The following is a 19,616-nucleotide window of genomic DNA, read 5'->3' on the forward strand; positions in this document are numbered from 1 at the left end:
CACTTTGGGACCAGTCCTCCCTTTCATGCCTTAAAAGGTACCTGGGGATAAAATTGTGTCTCCTGAACTGCTGTTCTCCACTGCATCATTCCCTCTTGAAAACAGGGAGTGATGGTCTGGCTCTTCAGAGCAAGCTGGGCAGGTTCCCTGGGCTTCCAGGTGGCAGAAACCGGCTTACAGAGAATCATAGAACCATAGGGTTAGAAGAGACTGCAAGGGTCATCTAGTCTAACCCCTAACACATGGGTTGTTTGGTCAGGAATTCAGGTCTACAGCTTTGCTGCCTGGTGCAATCAAGGTCCCACAGTCCTCATACAAGCAGATCAGCTGCAGTGTGTTGGAAAGACACTGCAAAATGCTATTGCTCCTTCTAGAAGCTGTAATTTATGATGCCAAATAATGCTCCATTGCTTCAATGGGTACATACCACATTGAGCTTGCCAGCACCCACTGAGCTTGCAGCACCCGCTGGGTGGATGTGGCTTATGCAGTAATACCAGGGAAGCTGTTGCCTTTCCCTCCCCGCCCCCATCCTCTTCCAGGAGATTTTTGGTCCATTTTACTCCTCTTTGGGCACTGACATGCAGCAAACTTCTGCGCAAAGCCCAGTGGAGGGAAGAGACAAAGAGAGGAGGGGGACTGAAGAATAATAATTGTCACTCCCATTGCATCTTTCATCAAAAGCTCTCGAGTCCTTTAAACAATTAATTTAACCAACCTTGCAAAGTTCTCTTTGCCTCATTTGCTTAGGGACAGCGCTTTGTTTGTCTGTGGTGCTGAGTTAACCCCGTTAAAAGGAGAATTATGACATTTGCTATCATCCATAGTCATGGCAAAGGTGGAGCAAGTAGATATTGCACCTGATCTTGCAAATGTCTATAGAAGTTTTGCAAGCCAGGCCAGCACGACTATCTCCATTTTACAGGTACCTACACTGAGGCGCTAGAGAGAACTGATGGGCTCATGGGCATGTACTGTATTGAGTTGAGTGGTAAAGCTGGGAACAACAACAACAAAAAACCCCCAGGAGTCCTGACATCCCATCGCCACTAGAACATGCTCTAATTATAAAAGGGGCAGAGAGAGAAACTATTCTTACCTAAAGGGAACAGTAGCTAGAGATATCGGGCATTCCAGGACTCATGCCTCCCTTTCTGTTTGCGAATTGTCACCAAGTGGCTGGTGAGTTTCTTGGATTTTATGCATACAGTGATTTGCTGTAGGATTTCTTTGGGGGAGCCGGTGTAGTACGAGAAACTGCTACTACACCGGCTTGTTGCAAGGCTCCATCCTTCAGGCTGCTGTGGTAGGTCGGTCGGTCTTTGGGCTCTGTTCCTGGCCTCTAGAATCAGGTTCCCGGCATGAATGCTCCTGATTCTGAATGGCACGTTTGCTGCTCCTTCCCCAGCATTTGCTTTAACCCCCGGGGCCCTTTCCGCTTGCAGCAGCTCCAATCCTCGTGGCAAGCGAACGCCAACAGGGGCACAACCAGGGCTGGGGCCACTTCGGGGTGCAAAGGTGGCTGGGTGTCGGGGGGGGGGGGGCAGAGCTTTGCACGAGTCGCCCCCTTGTGCCATTAGCGGCGCTGGGGGGAGACGGATTCATGCACCAGCCCGCTCCCCCAGGGCAGACAAAGGAGCCCCTTTCCCCTTAGCATGGCGACTGCACACTCCAGGCAAGCGCTTCTTTCCCGGACCCATCCCCCTCCGTGGCTGGCGGAGCAGGGGGTGTCACCCGGCTCCCACCGGCCGCGCTGCAACCCGAGCCCAAGCCAGCCGGGCCTCCCTCCCTCGCGCCGCAAGCCCCGGCCAGGATGAAGGGGACTGACGCCTTCGCCCGGCCCCTGCTTCCCAGCGCGCCACGCCCCGGACCCGGCTGCGGGGACCCGGCTCCCCGCTTTAAGTTTGGCCCTTCGTGGGCGGGCAGCCTCCTCCCCCCGGCTCCGCTCCCTGCAAAACAAACTCCCGGCCCGCCCCGGGGCTGCCCGCCACTGCGCCCTCCCCTCCCCTCTCCCTGGAGCGCCTGGTTCCTCCTGCCCCCCCCCGCTTGCACCCCCTTTCCCCCCCTGCACCCCCCCTCGGGCGGCCTCCCCCCTGCCCCCAGCGGGCAGCGCGTTGCGGCGGGCGCCCTAGCGCGCAGGCAGCCGGAGCTCCGCGCGGGGTGGGCGCTCGGTGCCGCGGCTGGAGAGGCAGCGCTTCGCGCAGCGGCGCCGGGGCAGGGGAGGGAGGGAAGCCCGCGGTGCAGCCTCCAGGCCGGCGAGCGGACGCCCGGGGGAGCCGCTCCCCCCACCGCCCTTTGCCCCGGGCTGCTCCCCTCAGCCGCCTGGTTGCACTGAGGCGGCCGGGGCGGGGAAGGCGCCCTGCAAAGCCAGGGGCTGCGGCGGAGCTGGGGCTGGCGCTGGCCGGGCTCCCCACCTCCCCCGCTGCAGATGGTAGGCTCCATTTAAAGAGTGCTTGCCCTGCTGTCTCCCCGCTAATGTCCTTTGCCAAGCGGCCCAGCTCGCCCGGGTCTCCTGCTGCCGGAGCCGCGTCTCCGCTCATCCCTGCGCGGGGGAGAGGGAGGCAGCCGCGAGGGGATCCAACAGGTAGCGCGGGGAGGAGAGAGAGGCAGCCACCCCCCCACCCCCGGCTGGTGCATCATGCGCCTCTCTCTCCCCCCCAGGCCAAAATCCTGAACATGATGGAAGACAATAAGCAGCTGGCTCTCCGGATCGATGGAGCTATCCAGTCCGCCAGCCAGGAGATGACTAACCTGCGAGCCGAGCTGACAGCCACCAACCGGAGACTGGCCGAACTGGGCAGCAGCTCCGCGACCCCCTCGATCATGGAGAACAACCAGCACAACGCGCAAGGTGAGGGGCCCGCCGGGCTCGGGGTGGGCGACGGGCACCCGCCTGTAGCGCTCACCCCGGCGCCTCTGCCGCAGCCGGGGGCTCGGGAGGCAGAGCCCGGGCTGCTCGGTGACTCCCGGAGGGAGCATCGGTGGATTGTGCAACTTTTAACCCTTTCTCCCTATTGCTTTTGGGTGGCGGGTTGAGTCAAGGATGCTGGGGGGAGGACGTGCCCCTCAGCCAGAGCTGTATGTGTTGGGGAAGGGGGTGGAATAGGGGAGGGTCTCCGCCAAGCAATCCCTGCAACCCCCTTCCCACCCCCACCCACTGTGAACCGGTTCGGTGTGTAAACTTTTAATTGCAGGGTTGGGGTTTTCCGTTCCTGGGAGGTGTTAAGTGCAGCGTTTTAAGACCCATTTTCCTACATGATTTTTTTACTCTGGTTGCAGATTTTCCTCTGGGAGGTTAAAAAAGGCTCCAGATGTTGTAGCCGAAACAAGGTTTTGTTTTAAACGGCAGCGTGTTGACATGTTCACTTTTCCTTTTATCTGACACTGAGATATTTTTTATACCTGGGTTCCAGCTTTATCCGCCCCCGCCCCCCTTTTGCCCTGTATCCAGTCAGTAAAATAAATAAGACAATGGGATGGTGCATTGCATGGAGTTTAAATATCTGGGGCATTATGAAAACAAGTACATCTGTGGGATTTTGTTTTTGTTTTGGTTAGTTTTTGGTGGACGTCTTCCCAAATCTGGCTAAGGTGTGGATTAATTTCTCTTGATGATAGTGGGATAGACGCAATCAATCTTATCTTGAGCTGGTTCCTTGTGTAGATGAGATGGTAGAAATAGGTTGCCAGTTTATGTTGACACTGTTAACCATGGCAGCTGTTGGTAATCCTTCAAGGATTAACATTGGATGAGGTGATCCTAAAAATTAATTGTTTCCCTGTTTGGTGAAGTCAAATGGCAAATGCATCTGACATTCTCTGCTAATCAGCTTTTGACTTTAATATCATATGTTCTCTGCAAATTCAATTTATTACAGTTTAGGCTGCAGAAATCCCAAACGAGTTAAAACAGGGCAATTGAATGGAATGGTTACGACAACAAATGTGTAGCTATTAGACCTCACATTTTCTCTTTTTTTTTAAATTAATAGGTGGTGATCATTTTTAAATTCATTTTTTTAAATGATGGGTTCAGTTTAAATGTCTTTAGGTTAAAAATTAAAATATTTGTTTTTTTTGGCAATTGTGAATTGTTTAACTGCACATTAGCATTGTTCAGGTTGAATTCCATTCTAAATTCACTCTCTGGTGCCTAGAGTTTGATGAAGGTCTAAGAATCAGATTAGTAATTTGGTAACAAAGCAGCCATGTTATAATTGTGATTAATGTGTTTCAGTCCTGCTGTTTAATGCATAGTTTTCTAGCATGGAATTTGGCAAATGGCATAACCTGTCTGGGAGGCGGGGGTGTGGAGGAAGGCATTACTAATATGTGCATTTCGATTACCTCACCTTAGCAAAAAGTACAGGAGTGTTGTCTTTGCAGAATGCAAAGTATTGAGGATTTTATGAATCACAGGAGAGAGCTGTCTCCTAACGAGCAAATGGCAGAGAAATGAGTTTTGCTAAGAATAAAGATCCAGGGTTTAAAAAGTAGAAAAGAATCCATATGTTTTTCCAACAATTAACCCTTGCACGCCCCCCCTCACTAAAGTTAGGTGGACTTTACCAGCAAGTCTGCTAGATTCAGTAGCAAAGACTGAGCATATAAAACAGGCTGATATATGTACTGTCACAAATGACGTATGGTCTTAATTTTGCATGAGGCTTACCAAATGAGTGCTAAATTGTTGATGCACAGCTCTTAAGATTGTAGGGTTTGTCTTTTTTTCTTGTCTGGCTGAAATATGCTATGTTATACTAATGAAAATAGTGTTTGGGTCACAATTACTCTAGAAACATTTAAATAAAAAATACCGAACAGGTAAATACTAAATTGCAAGATAATTCATACTCAGAACAGTGTGTATGTCTGATCGGAAATAGTGCGAACCTTTCCCTGCCTTGAGAGAGCTATAATTGATTTGAATTTGCACCTGCGTGATAAAAATGTCAGAAGATATTATTTACTTATTACATATTTACTGCAAGGGTCTCTTGGTATGATGTTTATACATTATTTAATAGCTGTATTTTTTGTATGTTACCTGTAGCTTTTTAAACATAGTCACTCTTCTAAAATGCAGTGTAGCTGCTCTCATAAGACTGCTATTCCTTTACATCATTAGTGTTGCATTATTAAAGTATTAGCACAAATTGATTTAGAGAGAGTAATTTGTGGATTTGTTCCATCAAACTTGTCTTATTTTGCCATTTATGCTGCACAGGGAATTGTCGCTATTAAACAAACTTAATCCACCATCAGATGGGTTTACTGTACAATCAGGAATTTGTCCAAGCAAACAGAGCGACCAATCCTGCTAATGCTTAATTTTGCTCGTGTGAGTAGCCCCTTCCAGTCACATAAGAAAAGATGAAGTGGGCATTCACCCACAAAAGCTTATGCTCCAATACTTCTGTTAGTCTTAAAGGTGCCACAGGACCCTCTGTTGCTTTTTACAGATTCAGACTAACTCGGCTACCCCTCTGATACTTGACACTTATGCTTAAACATTTTCAGGATTGGGCCTCTATTCTGATATCATCCTAGATGGAAGTTAATTTTTTCAAATGTGTTCATATCATCTCGGTGTGGGCACCTATCAGTTATTTTAAAATAAAGTATTTTATCTACCCTTTTAATCTCATTGAATCCTTGTGGACGTTAAAGGAACTGAGCCTAAAAATAAATTACCCCTGAAATTTAGTGGCGTTTACTAGCCAAAGTACTCTCTTTTGGAATATCTCTGTCAAAAGACCATGTGAAGAAGAAGCTCCCTTCATCTTTCTTCTCGAGTTGAATGATTAATAATAGGAATGTTGATGTACTGTAGAGGGCATCAGCTTAGATTCTCAGGTTGAAAATGTAGCCTTTTGGCTAGCAAAGCATGTCAAATCCCATTGTCTGTTGTTTTTATGATCCCTTTCTTACATTTCCCCCCTTGCCCCTGCAAAATGTATTAGCCTTAAGTACTTGTTTGGCTTTTGTCCTCTTTTTGCAACAGAAAAGTTGATTTGTTTGTGTAACACCCAGGTGTGTTTGTGTATGTGTGTGTGTGTGTGTTTGTATTTTCTAAAAGGATGCTTTGAAAAGGCTGTTTGTTCTGAGTAGTTTGTAATGTGATGAATGACTGAAAAGAGCTTATTCAGTTTGATGTGTTACTCTCAGCATAAATTGAAAACAATAGATTTGTTGTAGCCTATTTAAAAAAAAAAAGCCATTTACCAAAGTGTTCATTTGTGCCCAGTGGAGAGCCTTATTTCTGTTTAATATCTATAATTACATGCATGATTAAAAATACAAATTTAAGGTCAATGGGATCTTTCTGTTATCTAAAGAGTTGGGACCCAATGATAAGAGGTGAGGAGCAACATGAAAACCAGCCATCAATATACAGTGGATCAGCTGTAAAGTTGTTGAAAGGAATTACACTCAGGTAGCTCGGTGCCTGCTTCTGCACCACCCTTAAGTCTCACTGAAGGCCTGCTGCCACTGAGTGGGTCAGTGGGAGTGGAGAGCACAAGGCAGTTCTCAGGATTGGGCCCGGAGAGCCAAATTTGGCTCAGGGTGTCTCTGTGTAGGAGTGATGACAGAGGGTGTTTTCCTGCTGAAGTGAGAGTCTGTGGCGGTGTAGCCAACACTTCTATTTTATTTTTTGCCTGAGTTAAAGAGGAGGCTATTATTTTAAATGCGACTACAACCATGTACTGCTAGTCTTATAACAGAAGCCAATCAGTTAAGTGTAAAATTACATTTGAAGTGAATTTCATTTGTCATTCTTATGGGAAGAACACTTCGTCTCATCAAAACACTGCTTAGATTCCCTGTCTGTTTTGTATCTTCTTCCTAATTTGTCCTACTATGTGGTGTGGCAAATACCTTTTTATATCATTCTGTGTTTGCTTTTATAGGTCAGCTCTGTAGACTGGTATTGGGCATTGGGTATTCTCCCAAGAATTTTAAAAGGACACTCTGAAGGATGATATTGAAAATAAATATCCATATGGGCTGGAACTAGGGGTGCTGCTGCATTCTAGTGGTTTCCATTCTATCCAGGGTTTACAGTTTGGTTTAATGGCCCTCAACACCCCCACTATACAAATTGTCCCAGCAACCCTGTAAATATCTGTCTCTGTGTTCTTTGAATAACTTAATTGTGGTGGGTTTTAAGTAGCTTGGCTGCCAAGCTCATTGATTTAAATAAATAAACTTTGGGAAAGCAATGGGACTGAGCTCAGGGGATGGCTTACAGGATAGAAAGCCTTTCACCCATAAGTCACAGGTTCAAATGCAGCCCGTGTTGGTAAGAACTTTCAGTTACTACCATCTGATAGTGGATTGATAGGCTACGTGAAACTGGTTGGTGGACGAGTTCCGAATGGACAAGAACATTACAAAATCTCCACTAATGCCGCAGGCTCCTTGGGTGGTGGTGTGAGAAGAGAGCTGACCAAACTCTCTTGGTCATACAGGTACACATTCCAGGTCATGTTTAATGTACATTGGATATGGGGAAGTGCATGTGGAAAGCCTGCTCTGTCCTGCCTAAGCTCGATAGACAACCTGAGGGATCTGTTCTGTGGATAAATAAAAGGCTTTGGGCTCCAAGGCTGTTAACTCAGTGTAACTTGTTGCAAATGTTGTTTTTAAAACCATTGTACTGATCGGGACCCCACAATAACAAACCAGTGTGCATGATGCTGCTCTTCTCTGATTTGCTGTCAGGATTTTTCTCTTGTATGTAAACAGCAAAGAGATACTTTTCAAGGATCCTTTTTCTTTCTGTAATATATATATATTTCATTTACTTACCGCATAGCAAGGATGGAGCATCTGAGGACAGCTGTGGAGGGAGGTGTGTGTGTGTGTAATGACGTAATCAACGTTTGCTCGCTCCCACAGGCCTGAACGAACGTGGTCAGTCAGGATTTCAGCCTAGCAACCTTGACAGCCTCCCCACCCCACAAAGTGTTAAGCTTACTGGAGAAAATATCGTAGTGACTTTGGCCTCACCATGAGAGTGAGGACAGACTGGAGGTGAAATTAACACTCAGTGTCCTTAGCTCTTAGTGCATCTATTTTAGCAGCCACTAGTGATACTGATGGAATTGCACTCACTTAAAGCCAGATTTTTATGGGTATTTTAGGCACCTAGCTGCATTTTTAAGAGCACAAGACTGGTCTAATTTAGTCCCCATATGTTCTGAGTTCTTGTTGCCATGCTTTACATCAGTTAAGCAGTTCGTTCGAGGTGAAATTCACCCCTGTGCACAAGGAGTCCATGTACCGCTTAGATCCTACTTGAACCCTCTGATTTAAGTGGTGCATGGGCATTGTGCTGTCCCTTTGCACAGGAGTGAATTTCACCATCTGGGCTTAGACCTTTGGAGTTCCAGACGGATTTGCAAAAGTAAACTAGTTGGATTTTTGAGGCAAACTCTGCATGGTTTGCTCCATCACCGATGGCCCAGTATTATGGTGGTTTTAGTACCACCTTCAGACCCAATTCAGCAAAGCATTTAAACCTGCATTTTAGTTTCATTGACTTCTGCTGAAGTGCTTTGTTGAATCTACGTACTCCGCCATCAGAAGGAGCTGCTGCACAATCTATGAGAAAGCTGGTGATTGGGCCACAAGAAACTACAATACTGGTACAGGGAGTTGGTCCATCTAGCCTAGTATTTTGCTCCTAGTTGAAGTGTCTACCTGCAGCCTCAAATGTGAACACCTTAATTAGTTAATATTTGTAGAGTGCTTTGAAGATGTAAAGCACTGTAAATGGCTGAATGATATTCATTGTAACGACATCTCATTTAGCATTTGGTTAATCTTGTGTCGTCTTTTACAAATAGATTTGGCTGGCAGTGATAGTGGTGCTTAAAACTCACTGTGCTGAGTAGCGTTGTCTTTGATATGTTGAGTGGCGCTGAAAGCCTAGAGCATCATAGCTATGAAGGGGGCTGGTGTAGTTAAGACCATAGGGTCTGATTTTCAGAGGTAGTGAGCACCCTCAACTCCAGTTGAAGTCAGTGGGAGCTGTCAATGTAACTCTGGTTAGTGTGGGTTGTATGTCTCCCTCTGTCTGATTACGGAGGATATGAGTTTGCTAGAGCTCCTAGCTTCTGGATTTGGTCCTTTAGCTTCAGCCGTAAAGCAGTGGTTCTCAAACTTTTGCCCTGGTGACCCCTTTCAATTAGCAAGCCTATGAGTGTGACCCCCCTTATAAATTAAAAACACTTTTTAATATATTTAACACCATTATAAATGCTGGATGCAAAGCGGGGGTTTGGGGTGGAGGCAGGGCCGGCTCCAGACACCAGCCCACCAAGCATGTGTTTGGGGCGGCGCCTGGAGGGGGGCGGCGTGGCGGGGCCCCAGCCGGGCTCGCCGCCCTCCCCCCGGCGCTCCGGCCGGTCGGGGAGAGCGGAGGGCCCCGGCCGGGCTCGCCACCCTCCCCCCGGCGCTCCGGCTGGTCGGGGAGAGCAGAGGGCCCCAGCCGGGCTCGCCGCCTTCCTCCCGGCGCTCCGGCCGGTCCGGGATTGCGGGCCCACGGCCGGGCTCGGCGCCCTCCCCTGCCGCGCTGGGGGGGAATGGCGGGTGGCTTTTTTGCCTAGGGCGGCAAAAAAGCCAGAGCCGGCCCTGTGTGGAGGCTGACAGCTCGTGACCCCCCCGTGTAATAACCTCGCAACCCCCTGAGGGGTCCTGACCCCCAGTTTGAGAACCCATGCTGTAGAGCCTTATGCTCTTAGCTTTGGAGATCCCTGGTTCAGTACCCAGTTATGGTCTGGATGACAGTGGCTATGTCTGCGCTTCTGAGAATAAGGTCCACAGTGTTTTTCCTTTAAAGACAGCAGGGTTAACACCCTACTGATCTACTAGGGGATTTCTCATTATCCTTATTCCACTACAGTCTGCAGCATATTTGGTACTAGGAGAAATTCAGTAGCATCTGTGGTGCTCAGTGATGCCAAAGGACCAGGGACCTTTATCATCCTGACATTCGCATAGAGTTTTCCCTTTTTTCCTTTAATGATCTTATATTTTCATTACTATAGCTGGAAGACTTTGCCTTTAGCCCAGCAGGCAATCAGTTACCTCCACAATCTGTGCTGTTGCCACTTTGTGAATAATCAGCAAGAGTTGTTCTGAATCTACAGTGTTCATTTTCCTAGCAATGTAGTCTGCTTTTTGTTCTTCCAAAGCTTTAAGGCTGGGATATTGAAAGGAGCCTACGGACGTCAGGCACTCAAATCCAGTTGGGCACAGAGGTCCTCTTGCACAGAGTTCATTGCATGATTGGGGCCTTAATGATTAAAGATCATTCTATTATTTTTCAATGTATCTCCCACTTTGTTTTCCTTTGACTCCCTGTCGAGCTGAGAAGGTGAAGTAAGTTGCGCGTTTGCAGAACGATTAAATACACCGGAAAATGCATCTGCGCACAGTGACGTTCAAATGATTTTTTTTTCCCTTGGCTCAGCATATCAGTTTGCAGACAGCACTTTAGGTCCCCGTTACACTTCAATTTTTAGCGTTTTTAATTAAAAAATATCCCTCTTACATCTTTTTCCAAATTCTGCCTAATCAGGTAATTTCCTTTAGAACTAGTAGGATAATATTTATAATAACACTCAGAGCTTCTTTCCTCTAAGGCTCTCCAAGTGCTTTACAAACATACATTAATGAAGCTGCACTAGGAGATGGGTTAGCTTTAATAATACCCCCTTTTCCGTTATAACTGATAGTAAACTGAGGCTATGGAGGAAGTAGAGCTAGGAGCTGAATACTGGACTCTTGAGTCCTAGGGCCTGTTCTCTAACTACTGGGCCACACAGTCACTCAGGGATTCCTGGATGTGTAGGTGGGGTACTCAGCCCCATCTCAGAAAGATCAAGAAGGATTATATCCATCTGATCATATCTGCCTGCATTCTTGTAGCATGTCCATCACCATAGTATCTGGGCTCTTTACAAACGTACAGCCTGTTTCTGCCACCTTTACTCATACTTAGTTGTACTTCCCCTTTCAGTTAGTCCCATTCACTACTTACCATGAAGGCAGCAGATACGAACCCTGAATTCCTGCCAGTTCACCTGAGAATAGCATTGGTGTTAACTCTGGAAAGTTACTTGCCCATCATATGCTGTCAGTGAATATGCATGATGTGAAACTGCAACAAGGGATGGGAGAAGAGAGCAATTGATTTTAAAAACTAAAATGACACCAAAATATGTAGACTTGGAATTTAAGGTGGTTGTTTTAAAAAAATTTCCATAGGCGTTGGCAATTTGCTAGCTTGTTCACACTTGCATAAGCAATACATTGACAAGACATATTCCCTGATCTCTGTCAAATGATGCAATTCCCATTCCTTGATTAGCTTATACTTTTTATTTAACCATCAAACAGTCCTTATTTGCTTGTTTTAATTCATGCACAAAAATTCAGTGGTGGCATGATGTATGACAGTGCTTTAGTCTCCAGCTTATTAAAATTCAATTCTCATAATTTCTTGTTGACAGCCGTGCATGAGATAAGAGAATTTGATACTGACACAGCAGCTTGCAAATTCGGTATATTTGTAATATGACTGATGATGTGTGTTTATAGCTGAGCAGCAATTATGTTTATATTCGATACCCTGATGACTCAGTTGACCAGAGGCATCGTTTTCCAAATATCTGAAGAATTCATGTTCACTTGAGGGAGACTGAAGGGCTCACTGCATTGGGAATGGGCTAGAGAGCCTTTCACTTCTAGGTTATGTCACAGAGAGAAGCAAGAATTACAATGTTTACAAGAGCAGCAGAAGAGACTGAAGATAATTTGGGGCAAGATTCCCTAGGCCTTAATAGTTTTGGAGAACAGGGGCTTCATTGTTTACTAGCAGCTAGCTCAAGTTACCAGGAGTTAGGAGATCTGGTTTCTAGTATCAGTTTCGCTGCCACCTTGCTACATAATTATGGGCAAGTCACTCAGGTCAAAGTTTTCAAAAGTGGCCATTGATATTTCGATGCTTCAGTTTGTAGGAGCTCAGTCTGGGGAAATGGCTGTCCCTGATTTTCGGAGATGCACGTTGAAGTCAAAGGGAGCGGTGTATGCTCAGCATCGCTGAAAAACCAGGTGGAAGAAGCTATTGGCTTAACCCTCATTCTGTGTCTGTCCATCTATCTGCACAATAGGGATGAATTCTCACGCACGTTTGCAAAGTGCTAGAAGATGCTGGGGTGAAAGTTGCTGTATTAATGCAAAGTATTATTACGCAGTCTGCAGTGAGCTTTTGAGGCCATGAGAGAGCGAGCAAAACAAAAAGTTAGGGAAATAGGGGCCTAAAATCAGGAAGGATGCTGCACCAGGAAGCCACAGAAGTGGTTTGAGATTAAATGTTTCCTGTGGGTCAGACTCTCTTGGCAAAGTCTGGGCTTGCCCTGAGATTTTCATTATTGTGTGCAGGGTCTTAGCTGTGTTTGCTTCTTCCAGTGAAGTCACCACCCAGCAGGCTGCTGGCGAAACCCAGAGGTGTCTAGACCTGTGGGTCTGCTCTCCAAGGAAAGACAATCCAGCAACTGTCAGGAGATGCTTGCTGGCATTCTGAGTTCCCTGTGCTCCCATTGTGCTGAAGCCACTTCGGTTAGTTACCAGTCCTGGGGTGTTAGGACTGCCCCGTAGATCAGTGTGCTAATTACCGTGGGGCTGTGGGAACCAGGAACAAAGGATAATTCTGGGACATGGGGTCACAGTACAAAAGAGGCTGAGAACTGCTGTTGTAGACTAAGCAATGGCGATAAGAGACTGTGAATCAAGAGGACCGAGGACAGTAGAGGCTTGTAAGGTGGATTATATACCCTGGCTCTATAGCTAGAGTAAGGACAACTTTGCAGTTTTATTTATTAGGATGCAATGTGGCACAGGCTCGAGGCTATAAATACCAAAGATGTCATGATGTTTCAGCGCCAACCAGCCAGGCTCTTGTTGTAAGAGTTAAGTAATCTGATCAATTACTTACTCCTCTGATCTTGTTAGTCTTTCCCTTTCTCAGATCCCCTCAACGAGCGCCCACAGTGATGGAGCGGTTGGACAAAGATACCTCGGTGATTATCATTAGCGTAGAGTCCTGTCACTCGCAGTTGCAAATCTCTGTGTGAGTCTGCTTGGTGAGGTATGGGAGCTGGGGCATTGGCCCCTGGCGTAGGTGGCTTTTGGGGGGTAGCTTTCCCTTCTCGCCATGCCTGATTAGCTGGCAGGTCTATGTTTGAAAGCTAAATTACTGTTCTCTATTCCTCACTCTGACATAGAACGGGGAACTAAAACCTGCGCTTTCAAGTGCAGAAGATGAGTCAAAAGAGGGTGGTGCATTCCAACACTAGAAGACCAAGTGAGGAATGGATTTCTATCATTAGACTTTCTGGTCTATGCTCCTAGCTCCTGTCTTGTGATTCCCCATGAGCCTTTTACAGAACGGATTGTAAAGAAATTGTATCTTATTGATTGCCATCGACTTGGGGTGTAAGTGCTAGGACAGCTGGGTCTATATTTAAAGCAAAAGAAACGTGAAAGCCTTTTTCGCCATGTACGAACTTGTGATCAAACATCCATGACATTTAAAATACAAGCCCTGCCCATAGAGGGGTTGAGGGGGATACATTTTTCCCTGCCCACCAAGAGATGGCAGGAACATTGTGGAGGGCCTTTGGAGCCTGCAACCTGGCTAATTTGAGACATGGAGGACCTTGCTGCCAGGGTGGGGATGGGGGCAATTAAGACCTGCAGCTTCCTTGCACAGATAGACCATAAATGGATTATTTGGGAGACGGAGGTGGGAAGCGTGGCTTTGGGTAGGGCAGGTTCAACATGCAGGGACCTAGGACTGCATTGCACCTGGAGCTTGGAGAGTTCTCTGTTTCCCTTTCTGCTTATGTTAACTTCCTTATTATAAGCACTGTCCCTGGGGGATGTGACTTCGCTGCCTGCTTTTCTCTCTCTCTCTTTTTGGCGGAGCCATTCCTCTCTATTACTCCACCCCGGAGGCAGTTCCCCTCTAAACTGAAATCTTATGCTCCTCCTCTGTGAGGTGCACGCTGCAAATTAGTCAACACCGAACTGGAACCTCCCAAGTCCTCCACCTTTGACATACCTGTTTCCCCCATGTTCCCTCCATTATTCACCTGTCGCTCTCCTTGTATGATTGCTGGTTCAAGGATCCAAGAACTTGCCTTTGTTTCCTCCACTGGAGAGAGGGAGGGTGAACCTTTTTTTATGTTGACAATAGTGTATGTTTAAAAAAATGTATTTGGTGGGAATAGGATTTCCTGGGTTCTGTGAGGGCTCTACGGAAAGTAGGAACACGTGTTTTTTCTCTCTTTCCGAGGTGAGGTTTCTCCATTTTTCCTGGAAGAAGTAGTCCAAACCAGGAGAGCTGACGCTTGCAAGTGTATAAATAGCTTTTTTGCTGTGACAATAAAACAAGATTTGTGCCTCTGTTGGTGCAGAGTAGGGCCAGTAATGGCTGTGACTGGGATGGGTAATGGGAGAGTCTCTGAGACGTGAGTCACAATCTTTACTTGTCTTTTAATTCTTGCAGAAACATGGTATTTGCAGAAATCAACATACCTTTGTTTTCCTAATTGTAAAAAGCCGACGTGACGCCGCTTTCTTGTGCTCTCATAGGGCTCAAAAAGTGTGTGGTCTTGGCCATAGCAAGAATTATTGTCTTTTGCTGAAAGCCTCCAGTTTATGGCTCCACTGTACGGCCTTAGGGTATGAGCCTGGTTCAAAGGGGTTTACTGTTTCTTCAGCTCTTTCAGTCTAGGCCACAGGCAACTCTTTGCACCCATATGCACCCAGTTCCCAGCCTCCCCCTTCAATCTATCCCTTTGAGCACTTGCCCGAAGAAGTGGGAACTTCTTCCAAAACTGCTGCAGTGTGGCTCCGATGCGCCTCGGGAATAACGCCCTGAGGTGTTATTAAACACATTTCCCAGCCCATGATTGTTGTACTTCCATGGTGCCACCAAGATTTGCCCATGCAGCTAGAATAGGTGCTGGAATGCCGGGGGCTAGGGAGGCTGCCGCACCCTCTGTCTTGAATTGTTGCCATTATAGGCAGGGTTTACAGTTTGGGTCAATGGCTCTCAGCATCCCCATGGTACAAACTGTTCCAGCACCCCTGCCTGCTAGTTAAGGTTATCGAAAAGTAGACTTGCGCTACAAGCCTCTTGGCCAGCAATGGGTAGGACTTTCCAGTAGTTTTCCTAGGCAAACAGATGCACACAACGCAAATGCGCTGCTTATGACAGATGACTGTTTGTAGTATCTCATTAAGCCAAGTGTCAGTCCATCACCTTTAAGCAAATTGCCCATCCTCATTTCCATAAAACTAACTGCGTCTAAATAACTTGGGATGAAAATTGGTCTACATTGGCCAGGAGCTGGACAGCGAGAACAGGCCATCCCTAGGTTTTGGCCATAATGATTTAATGGGACTGTTGCCATGACTACTTACTCATTCCACCACCTCTTTAACAATAAAAAAAAGCCCTAAAACACCCCAAGAACTTGATCCACTTTATTCTGCTCTTGCTAAGCTCTTGCTGATCATCCTTGGCCTCTTCAGAGACGTATTGGAGAGGGCTGCATTTATGTAACGATTCTGCTTACTACTGCACCACCAAACTGAGCTGTCTTTGCGCTTCCAGTAAAAAACTGTATTTCGAGGGGCATGTATGACTCTGCAGGGTGAAGTTTGCAATAGGAGCATTGGCATGAAAATGGCTGGCCAGTTTTTGAAAGAAATATGCCACATAAAGGTTGAAAGCGAAGCTAATCGGTTTGTGGGTTTATTACCATTTTTATTATTACTTTTGCTTTAGTATTTTATTTATGTAAAATATAGAATGATGTTAGGAGTTAGTCTGGCTGTAGTGAGCAGAAGGAAGGAAAGTGGAGTGGTTTTTACTTCCTTTCTCCTGGTCCTGATGCTGTCGTTTGTTGCCATCAGTGATCAGGGCCCCACTGTGCAAGGTGAGTAGAACAAAGAGTCCCTGCTGCAGAGAACTCATGGTCGAGAAGTCTGACAAGATTCAACAAGTGGATGACCAGGCAAATGGATGGGATGTGGGGAGTGAAGGAACAGTAAAGATGGCTTTTGTTTGTATAACTGTTCTCACCGATCATAGCAGTCACTGGCTAGCTGCCATCCTAACCGGGGATATACACTATGCCAAGGTTGTTACAGGATCCTAGTGGACATTCCAGTTGAATTAAACGTCAGCTGTTTCCTAATGGTTCAATTGGCAATTAGATTTCGGAATAAGATGACAAATCTACAGGGGTACACGTGTCCAGCAGAAACCCACAGAGGTCACTTTAAAAGGTTCTAATGAAGCATAGGTGCTGGAACTGGGGGTGCTGTAGCACCCTCTGGCTTGAAGTGGTTTCCATCATATACAGGGTTTACAGTTTAGTTCAATGGCTCTCAGCCTCCCTCCCCCCCCCCCCCATTATACAAATGGTTCTAGCAGCACTGTAATGGAGTCTATGGAATTTCCTATAGGAACATTTCCAAACAGAGGGTCGATCCAACATTGAAGTCAGTGGGAGTTTTGCTGTGGACTTCAGTGTGAGCAGGATCGGGCCCTTTGCAAGGAACTTTTCCCTACTGCACTTACCCAGCACCATGTCTTTAAGAGTCAGAGGAGCTGAGCAAAGCCACCTGGCCATTGTAGAGTTCTGGGTCTTTGTTGGACAAGGATAAGAGGTGAGCGAAAGGGTTGTTACTAAACAAGGGGACAAAGTTTTTTATTTGTAATAAACCTTGGGCGAAATCCTGGCCCTATTGAAGTCTCAGTGGGACTCTTGCCACTGACTTCAGTAGGGCCAGGAGTTCATCCTGATGCTATAAGTCTCACTCCAGTTCCTTTTGGACACATCTTGATCACACAACCGTCCCTCAGTTGACTTTCCCCCTTTCTTGGCAGCCCAGGCACAGTGGCCAAGATCTGAATGAGCCTCGGAGACTGGGCTCTTGTCTCGCGCCCCTGGAGGAGTTCCCTCCAAGTCCCGGCTGAGGCTAGCTGGCAGGGTGCTGTGGGGGAAGCTTGTGCCATCCCTTGTCTGTGGATAAACAGCGGGATGGGGCAGGGGATTTGCAAAGGCACAAATGGGATTTAGGTGCCTATGTCCCATTAAAAGGTAATGGGCATTGGGTACCTAATTGCCTGTTTAGCCTCCAGGACTGTCAGTCTGGCACGTCTCACAAGCTCTAAGCTTGCTTAATAACTACCTAAAGAAATGAAAGATCAGGCACAAACTGAAAACACAACCAGTGAAGCAGGGACCCATTTTTTTGTCGGATGCATTTTTTCTCCTTTTGTTCATCAAGAGAACAAAGCCTGGTCCAGAGGGGAAGGAGGGTCCAGTGGTTAGCGCACAAGCCTAGGACTTGGGACACAAGGTTCAGTTCCCCGCTCCACCACAGATTTCCTGTGTGGCCGCGGGTCACTTCGGGAATGGAGGCATGGAGAGACTTATCTGTAATAATGAGATAAATGCACTTCCCTACCTCACAGGGGTGTCGTGAGGATAACTACATTGCCGCTTGTGAGGCGCTTTTAGATGTGCTGATGAAAAGCACTATATATAAGAGCTAGGCGGTGCGATTATTTACAACTCTTTCTGACACAGAGGCAGTGAGGTTCTCTGGCCAGGCTGTGTCCGTCACCGTCTATATTGCAATATCTAGGCGCAGCAGGCTCTGTTTAGGAAAATGGCAGTGGGGTGAATTCACACCCCTTACATACGTGCATCTCTATTCACTTAATGGAGCAACTCCTCATTTACATTCGCATAAGGAGGAGAATCAGGGTCTGAATTTCCTGGCTTGCGGTAGACCCTCCGTGCTATTTGAATGCTGTATTTTTGTGGTTTAATTTGACAGCAGCCTCTACAGAAGGCAGATTCTTCATCCTGTGATCATAAAAGGGTTCCCTCCTGTGCACCTTCCTTTTCTGAATTATTATTTATTTTTTAATAAACCTTAATACGCCCAATGATTTGCTTTTATCTTTCGCAGTTATGCCTTATCTGCTATGGAAAAACAAACTCTCATTTTATTCACCTGCAGAAACTTCGTTCGTTTCTTGAATTTTTCCATCTTTATTAACGTACCCAGAGTGTCTGAATGGCTTTGTCCCGATTTGCCAGTATTTTCGGCTTGCTGAGGTGATGGCTTGAATCTTTGAAGAGGAAGCACTTCAATGCTACACAGTGTGTGTATTCGGTTAGATTGGCATCGTATAATCAAAACGTTACAGATGATCATTGTCATCCTAAGGAACAGAGCGCAGTTGATACCAGTACAAATCTGAGCAGAGGTCTCCCATCTCTCCAGAGAGTGCTCTGCCCACTGTACTAAGGGATATTCTGATGTGGGCATCCCGCAGATTGGGTCCCCCAGGTGAGACTGACGTTCCTTTGCCTCTCTTCCTCTGGTTTGTTGATTGCACTGGGGCTTAGATGTGCGATGAGCACCCAGATGCCTAGTACACGTGCCCAGAGGCGCCTAGGGAAGTTTCACAGCAAAAATTTAGGCTCCAAGTTATCAGCCGAGCGGTGGTTTTGTGGATAACAGTGGTACCTAAAACAGGGGCTTAGGCACTTAAGCTGCAGACTTAGGCACCTAAGTCCCTTTACAGATCTGGGCCTCGGGCTTCTGAATCATTTAGATGCTTTGGAAAACTTTACCCAAGATGCATAAAGAAACATACTAACTGTGTAATTACAGGCAGCAAACCAGGCCTGTCAAAAGCAAAACTCCTTATTGACTGTCAGCGGTTGTGAACACCTTGTAACACGGAGTGGAATAAAATTTATTTTTGCTTTCAAGCAAAGTGAAGGCAGTAAAAGCCACTTTGCACTTCAGTCCCTTTTACAGGGAACCATTTTATGTGCTATTTCTCCTTGGACATGCCTCGTTTCTAGGATAGTTCAGTCAACGGTCTAATCTAATACATCTGGCTACGCCGTGCTCTTCAGTGTGGTTTGAGTGCATTCATTAGGGACCGGTTTCATCCCTCGTGTAACTCGTCTAATAGTCGTGTTTATTCTGCAAAACACATCTTTGATTCGGGATTATACCTATTGCAGGATTAATGGGAAGCACTTTTCTAAATAGGTTTGAATCCCTTGTCTGTTTCTTAGGCCATGTCCGCACTGCAGTGGGAGCCCAGGTTCAGACTTAGGCTTGAGCCCAACCTCCTCTTCTGTCTACACACAAATCGCTCAGGGCTTGTCTACATTGCAGATTAACCCCCCTGGCTGGCCTGTGACAGCTAACTCAGGGGCTGTTTCATTGCAGTGTAGATTTTGGGGCTTGGACTGGAGCCTGGGCTCTAGGACCCTCCCATCTCGCAGGGTCCTAGAGCCCGGATTCTAGCCCGAGCCCAGAAGACGACACTGCAGTTAAACAGCCCCTTAGCCCGACTCAGCTGGCTGCAGCCAGCCAAGTGTGTCTTATTGCAGATGTACCCTCAAGCCCCTGCTCAGCAGGGATGGAGGGTTCGAGCCCTATTGCTTTGCAGTGTAGCTGCAGCCCTCCCAACTCGGGGGCAGGGAGTTTGC

The 19,616-nt window shown here is 46.8% G+C and overlaps 1 protein-coding gene and 1 long non-coding RNA gene across 12 annotated transcripts in view; one reads left to right on the plus strand and one right to left on the minus strand.

The window, feature by feature from the left end:
- Positions 1–2,918, minus strand: part of LOC135976997 (uncharacterized) — a 39,188-nt gene extending 36,270 nt beyond the window's left edge. Inside the window, exon 1 of one of the 2 annotated variants that reach the window (XR_010594307.1) lies at positions 2,752–2,918. This is a non-coding gene — a long non-coding RNA (uncharacterized LOC135976997). The remainder of the gene's footprint in view (positions 1–2,751) is intronic. The other variant, XR_010594306.1, reaches the window with a different exon arrangement.
- The window catches only part of KAZN (kazrin, periplakin interacting protein), a 756,723-nt gene that overhangs the window by 349,211 nt on the left and 387,896 nt on the right, over positions 1–19,616 (plus strand). For 3 of the 10 annotated variants that reach the window (XM_065575404.1, XM_065575403.1, XM_065575402.1), the window contains exon 4: positions 2,662–2,851. In XM_065575404.1, the coding sequence (XP_065431476.1) occupies positions 2,662–2,851 (190 nt within the window). The other 7 variants (XM_065575408.1, XM_065575410.1, XM_065575415.1 and 4 more) reach the window with 5 other exon arrangements.

This window comes from Chrysemys picta, chromosome 21 (assembly GCF_011386835.1).
Source record: "Chrysemys picta bellii isolate R12L10 chromosome 21, ASM1138683v2, whole genome shotgun sequence".
Taxonomy (NCBI): domain Eukaryota; kingdom Metazoa; phylum Chordata; order Testudines; family Emydidae; genus Chrysemys; species Chrysemys picta.